The 7,161-nt window shown below is 35.2% G+C and overlaps 1 protein-coding gene across 1 annotated transcript; it reads right to left on the bottom strand.

Moving 5' to 3' along the window:
* Nucleotides 1-1,442: 1,442 nt before the first annotated feature.
* LOC719191 (olfactory receptor 8J2) lies at nt 1,443-5,365 on the bottom strand. The gene has a single exon (XM_001113026.4). It carries the CDS (start codon nt 4,870-4,872, stop codon nt 3,907-3,909), a length of 966 nt encoding a protein of 321 aa, XP_001113026.2. The 5' UTR covers nt 4,873-5,365; the 3' UTR covers nt 1,443-3,906.
* Nucleotides 5,366-7,161: the final 1,796 nt, after the last annotated feature.

Genomic DNA, 7,161 nt, shown 5'->3' with positions numbered 1-7,161 from the left:
TAACATAATTTCAGTAAAAATCTGATTTATCTTTACAGGAGGACACAATCAGAAATATTGGTCATATTGCCATGGATTTGACTGAAAATATGTCATATTTGAAAATTTGCATAAAATGCCAGATTTCAACAGTTTCCAGCCTTACAAGGAATTAAGTAAAAATTATCACTTCCTGACAGGCCTAGGAACCTTAAGATTGTAAGCATTTAAACAAAATCCAAAGTCTGCCTTGGTTTGGCTTTCTAGCTTAAGAGGTTTTTAAATCTGAGATTTTTATGTGATCAAGGCAGAGCAAAAGTCATGTTTCTAAAGCAAAGGTATAATATATCCATTATTCGGTTATAGCAGTTTGCATTGCTTTTAAGTTCTTGTTATTTACCTGTAGACTACACTAAATTTTCAATTCTTCTAGATTCTCCCAATACAACTTTCTATGGAATTACTAAAAACAGAAACTTTTTTTGTTCCAAAAGCCCTATAAGCTGAAACTAGATAAATTTTAAGGAACAAGCCTCCTGCCTCATATATGGGCCACAGAAAATGTTTACCAAACAACCTGATATCATAATCAGAGACAGTCAAACTACAAACCAGGACAAAAAGTTGATGTCTTAATGCCATAGGCAGCTTTTCCCATGATGTCAGAATAAAACTCTATAATGAGGCTCCCTATTCTCAGGCCTACCTTTTTCACTTGGCAGCATAAAAGTCATTTGATTTATTCAATTGGTTGTCTTTAAGCCTAGGGTCAAAACTATTACACAAATTGGGACTTTCATACTACTGTTAATTTTACTCTGTATTTTCCACTTTTAAACTTTGTGTGTGTCACTCGTTAAATTTTTCCAGAAATACAATTTCTAACAAAACAATGATGACTCAGCACTTTGAGATGATGGCAAAAAGATTATGCAACAGACAGAATTGAACTTAATAATGAACTCCAGGTAGACTTAGCCTGTGATTCTCTTCCTTCAAACCTCTCATGTTGCTCAATATGGCTAATGGAGTTTTGTCATTTACTCATAGTCAGTAAGCACTCTCTCTAATGTGAGATGGGATTAGGAACTCAGAACAAGTCTATTTTGGCACCAAAAAAATATTAAAACTTAATGACAATATGAATTACTAGTGGTGCTTTTGGAAAAATATTTTGATCAAAAGGGGGAAATGTGAAAGCTGTCAGAATCAAAATCGAGTTAAAGATGGGTGCTGATGAGTTGATGGGTGCAGCACACCAACATGGCACAAGTATACATATGTAACAAACCTGCACGTTATGCACATGTACCCTAGAACTCAAAGTATAATAATTTAAAAAAAAAACAAACCAAAAACACACACATACACATGAACTGACAAATAAAGCCATAAAAGGCTATGAAGAGAGGGTTCTCATGCTTGTATGCCTGATAACAAAAATATCATAAATGGTGGCAAAAATCACAACATTGCTCAAAGGCCATCACAACCTTAAAAATATGTATACTTCTGCAAGGACATCTGTCCAGCAACTGCCTGTGCAACCTCAGACTAGTATCACTCTTATTACTGATTTTTGAAGCCAAAGATAATTATCTCAAAAATTATGTAATTCTCCTCAATTTGTTTCTCTATAAAACCCTTTGTCTTCCTTTTTCTCTTCCTTTTTTCTCTTAACCCACATAATTAATATGACACTTGCTTTCTCATTGCAATGCTGTAATCCTGAATATTATTCTCTTTTAGGGAGCCTCTCCTATTTAGGCTGACATGCCCCATGGGATGATTAACACATAGACCAGAGCTGACAATTTACTTTTTCTACCTTGTTTCCTTGAAAACTTGTCTGCTTGGTTGGTTGAGTTAATTCATCACATATGAGTAAAAGTGCCACAAGTGTTATGTGAGTGTGTATGTGTGTATACACTTTCATAAACTTAAAACCAACTGATTTTTATCTTTTATTCAAAGAAGGCCATGTGTATAGTTTGTTTACATAAATTTTATAGTAAATAATGTAGAAAGGATATATAGCATGTCAACTTTTGTAAGACTATACCATTGAGCACTAATGAATAAGACAGGTACAGGAACCTATCTGAACATGTCGCATTCCATTGAAAAGGGAATTTGCTGATGTGATTAAGAATCATGAGATGAGGAGGTTTTCATGGATTATCTGTGTGAGTCCACGACAATCACAGGGGAAGGAGGGAAGAAGGTGAAAGGCAGAGGAGACACAGCAGTGGAAGCAGAGGTCAGTGATGAGATTGCTAGCTGGAAAGGGAACATAAGCTAAGTGCTGTACGCAACCTCTAGAACCTGGAAAAAGCAAGAAAACAGATTGTCCCTAGAAGTTCCAGTAGGAACACAGACTGCCAACATCTTGGTTTTAACCTCGTGAGACCCACTTTGACCTTCTGACCCCCAGAAATGTGGGATAACAAATTTGGGTTGTTACAAGCTACTATGTTTGTAGTGATTTCTTACAGTAGCAATAGAAAATGAATAAAAAAAAAAAAAAAAACACATTATTTTTACAAAATACACGTGTAAGCCAAATTAAAAGGTAGAAAACACTGGAGTACTTATTTACCTTAACTAATTTAGTAATATGCATAACATTGGTATAAATGTAAGAGTGAGTTTAGCGCTGTTACTCCAATGCTGTTCATCTAGCCAGACCCAAAAGAATTGTTTCTAATGGGAATTTTAGTTCTCTGGTTACAATGATATCAGTTGAAGCCAAGTACATACATCATAAAGTAGAAAAAGATACACAAATAAACAAATAAGTAACATAAAGGCAAATGCCATCGAACTATTATCAATGTTGCCCTTGAGACCAGAAATACTCCTTATATAGTGTGTATTCCCTTCAGTGATTCTGCTACTTTAAGGCTTCAGTGATTATGCTCCTTTAAGGCTAAAGTTAGAAGTTGAAATACTGATCTCAGTCACACAGTCCCTGGATAGGGTATGCTTCTAACCTTCCTGAAAATATGATGACTGTACTTTATTTCCAGACACTACCTTTATTTCACATATAAGTGCCACTCTCCCTCGCTCCATCATGCATTAGTAGCCTTCTACATGCAAAGAGATATAGTTCATAGTAACTATTAACTTTCTTTAAAAAAACAGGAGGACTCAAGAACTGGTGACATTTTAAAGATAATATTCTTTTAAAAAATTTTTGTCTAATAAAATTTTCTTTCAAATTACACTGAATGAAAATGCTAAAAGTAGTGCTGCTTGGTATTGTAGTTTCATAACAAAGGCAATTAACTTTACACAAATGTTTTATGATGAGATGGAAAAAAATTGTGTGTCTTACTTGAGTGAACATCAACATTTTGCTTTGGGTGCACACACCAACTGAGAATAATGAAAAAAGAAAATCCCCTTTAAAAAATGTTAGCCTGTTTTCCCTTAAGTCTTATTTCCACGTGTAGTTTTTCTGTGATAAAAATTTATTTTTAAATACAAGATAAAAATAGTTCCACAAAAGTTGAACTTGATGGATAAATGCTACAAAACTAAAAATATAATTTTTAGTAGCTGAACAAAATATGTCTCTTGCAAGGAGGATGATCTGTGTTTTGACCATCTTCCAAGAAATGATGCCACATACCTCCACACGCACTACCACGCTTTCTCTTCCTTGTTTGGAAATTATTTTAAAAACCCTTTAGTGGCTTACATTTTATCTATGTCTACAAACTGATTATTTGCAAATTATTTTTTATTATTTATAGACATTGTTTTCTTGTTTGGGTATGTGAGGTTGACATAAGAACAATTAAACATTTTCCACTAAAATGAATGGAATTTCTAACAATTTCTTGCCACTTTTTTTTTTTTTTAAATAGTTTTCAGGAAAAAAATGAAAAGCACTAAAGGAGGATAGTTTTAGTTTTAAATTTACATTAGTTTGAGTGATCGGCATGGGTTATCTAGGAATCTCTTTAGTGCATCTTTCACGTTTTTGTTCCTTAGGCTGTAAATTAGGGGGTTCAACATAGGTATGACCAGGGTGTAGAAGACCGAGGCCATTTTGTCAGTATCTAATGAGTGATTACTCCTTGGTTGCAAATACATGAAAAGGAGAGTCCCATAGAACACAACCACAGCTATCATGTGAGAAGCACACGTGGAAAAGGCTTTTTGTCGTCCTTCTGAGGAACGTATCCTCAAAATGGTAATAACAATGTTGAAGTAGGATATCAGAACAACAATCATGGAGAAAAACAAATTGGTCCCTGAAAAGATAAACACTGCTGTTTCTGGAATGTAGGTATCAGAACAGGACAATGCTAGCAAAGGGACATCGTCACAGTAAAAATGGTTGATGATGTTGGAAGAACAGTACGACACAGAGAACACACAGGAAGAGACAGTAAGGGCTGTGATAAGACTCTGAAGGTATGTGAGGGACACCAGCAGACGACATACCTTTGGAGACACCACTACTGCGTAGAGCAGAGGGTTGCAAATAGCCACGTAGCGGTCATAACCCATTGCAGCCAGCATGAAAATCTCAGCCACAATGAAAACCAAGAATCCACCCAGTTGGGCTGCACATCCATAGTAAGATATGGTTTTCTTGGTAACCAGGAAGTTAACCAGCATTTTAGGGGCAATGACAGTAGAATTGCAAAGATTAATGACAGCCAAGTGTCGGAGGAAAAAGTACATGGGGGTTTGAAGTCGAGAGTCGACACTGGTGAGGGTGATGATGCCCAGGTTCCCTGCCACCGTCAGCACATAGAGCACCAGAAAGACCAGGAAGAGAGGAATCTGGAGCTCAGGATCATCTGAGACTCCCACAAGAATGAACTCCGTCACCCATGTGAGATTTCCTGAAGCCATTTGTATTGTTGCCTTCATCTTTTACCTGAGAAAGTTGAAGGAAATTAATGGATGATAAAATTGATGTTTCTATTAGATGCTAGGTTGTTAAATATTTCATTTGAAATGAGTTTATTTTGTTTTACAAACCCTTAAAAGTTTCAGAACCTAATTGTTTTTCTCCCCATGTTTTCATAAACTTCAGAAATAAAAACTCACCAGACAATTAAGAGTCTTAAAACTGGCCGGGCACAGTGGCTCACGCCTGTAAACTCAGCACTTTGGGAGACCAAGGAGGGCAGATCAGAAGGTCAGCAGATCGAGCACAACCTGACTAACACGGTGAAACCCCGTCTCTACTAAAAAATACAAAAAATTAGCCGGGCGCAGTGGCGGGCGCCTGAAGTCCCAGCTACTGGGGAGGCTGAGGCAGGAGAATGGCGTGAACCCGGGAGGCGGAGCTTGCAGTGAGCCGGGATCGCCCCACTGCACTCCAGCCTGGGAGACAGAGCGAGACTCCGTCTCAAAAAATAAAAAAGAGAAGTCTGAAAACTGCTTGGATGAGCAATTTATGTATTCACTATTGGATATAGTTTATATTGAGTGAATACATATTTGTTTTATTATATGTTTATTATGCATTTATCAACTATATTAGCATATGATATTGAATGAATATATGTGCATTTGATATTAATGTATATTCACATGTACTACATGTATAGATTAGCATATGATATATACACACATACATACACATGTAATTTATTACTTACAATTTTTATTTGTGTGTTTCTGTGTTTCCAGTGATAAGAGAGAGCAGCCTTTAAGAAGTTGATGAGACAGAGTGACCACCAGTTATCTTTTCCTTAGCTTCCACTGGTGACTTCTCCAGCCCATACCTTGTCATTAATAATCCTTGGGAATTTCAACATTTCAATGGGAAACACTTTCAGTATTCTGGATTTTGCTTTTTCAGTTTCTACCACATATGGTTGCTTCAACTGTGCAGAAGTAGGCCTACACTTCCAATATTTTTCCTTCTGAGTATAATTCTGAAAGTCAGAATCCTCTTTAATCATATTTCATTACTTCTGTTAAATAAGCCAGTCCTGTCCTATCATTGTGACTTCTCTTACTCAGACTCTTCTCTAGTATTTTGTTTCAGAAGTCCTACTCTCCTTTCCCTTTCTAGCTTGTGCTTTTTCATTTTAAATTGTTAAAGTTGTTTTATTTAATTCCTATTACTTACAACTTTTATTTGTCAAAGTTAGATTACTTTGATTTATTACACTTGTAAAGAAAAACGAGTGGGGAAGGCTGTTAATATTTATTTAGAAAGTAACATGCATTGAGAATTATGCTAGGAATTTTGAAATAGTTATTCTGCAGGAACACCCTAGAATATACGTAGATGGTAATTATTTTAATGTCTAATAAGAAAATTGAGTCTCAATGAAGTAAAATTTCTCAAAAAGACTATGTAAGACATTGTTTTAAACTGCATGGTTTTATGATTTTGTTTCTGTGATTGCTTGATTGTGTTAGTCTACCAATTAACACTCAAAATTACTCAAAAATACTATGTAGACATTGGTCTAAACTTCATGTTTTTATGATTTTGTTTTTGTGATTTTGTTTATGTGATTGGTTTTAGTCTACCAATTAATACCTAGGTGATTTTTACCAAGCATTGTATTCCTGTATTATTCAAATTAAATGAGATAATGCACACAAATAGATTTGTTTTTATAGAGCCTGGTACCAAGTGAATGCAAAATGGATGTTACCTTCAGTTTTTGTTACTAGCATGCTTTGAATGATTTTCAATGTGGGTTATTAATCCAGTAATTCATTCTACCTTACTGAGTGCTTTTACAGTTAATACAGAAATAGCAAATGAATTATACTACTGCATATTTTTTTTAAAAAACTGGGACCTACAATATCTAGCTACTTTTTTAACAAACAAAACATGCTGTCTTGCAATCAGATTCTCTCTTAAATCTTCAATGTTTCTTTGTTATGATACATTACTAAATACATCAAATATGAGTCTGAGAAACTGACCTGATTGTGTGCAGCATCTGTCCTCTATCTTTTGTTTCTTGCCACTGTACTTAAAAAGAACTGCATGTCTTATAAGCAGGCAAGCTTATGATTTAAAACATTGTGCTAACAATTACTTTGATCAAAATATTTCCTGTTTGGTTGCCACAAACAAAGCAACTCAGTGCATTGTTAATTCTGACATTTATATTCCACAGACACCCTTAATTTAACAACAAAAAAAGAACACCATGAACAACAGCAATTATTTACTGCCTA

Source organism: Macaca mulatta, chromosome 14, assembly GCF_049350105.2.
Source record: "Macaca mulatta isolate MMU2019108-1 chromosome 14, T2T-MMU8v2.0, whole genome shotgun sequence".
Classification (NCBI taxonomy): domain Eukaryota; kingdom Metazoa; phylum Chordata; class Mammalia; order Primates; family Cercopithecidae; genus Macaca; species Macaca mulatta.
The sequence above is the reverse complement of the archived record's forward strand: the minus strand, read 5'-3'. Positions and strand labels throughout refer to the sequence as shown.

Bases quoted from the DNA above. Each gene is read 5' to 3' on its own strand.
- LOC719191 (XM_001113026.4), bottom strand. From the start codon at position 4,872: ATGAAGGCAACAATACAAATGGCTTCAGGAAATCTCACATGGGTGACG.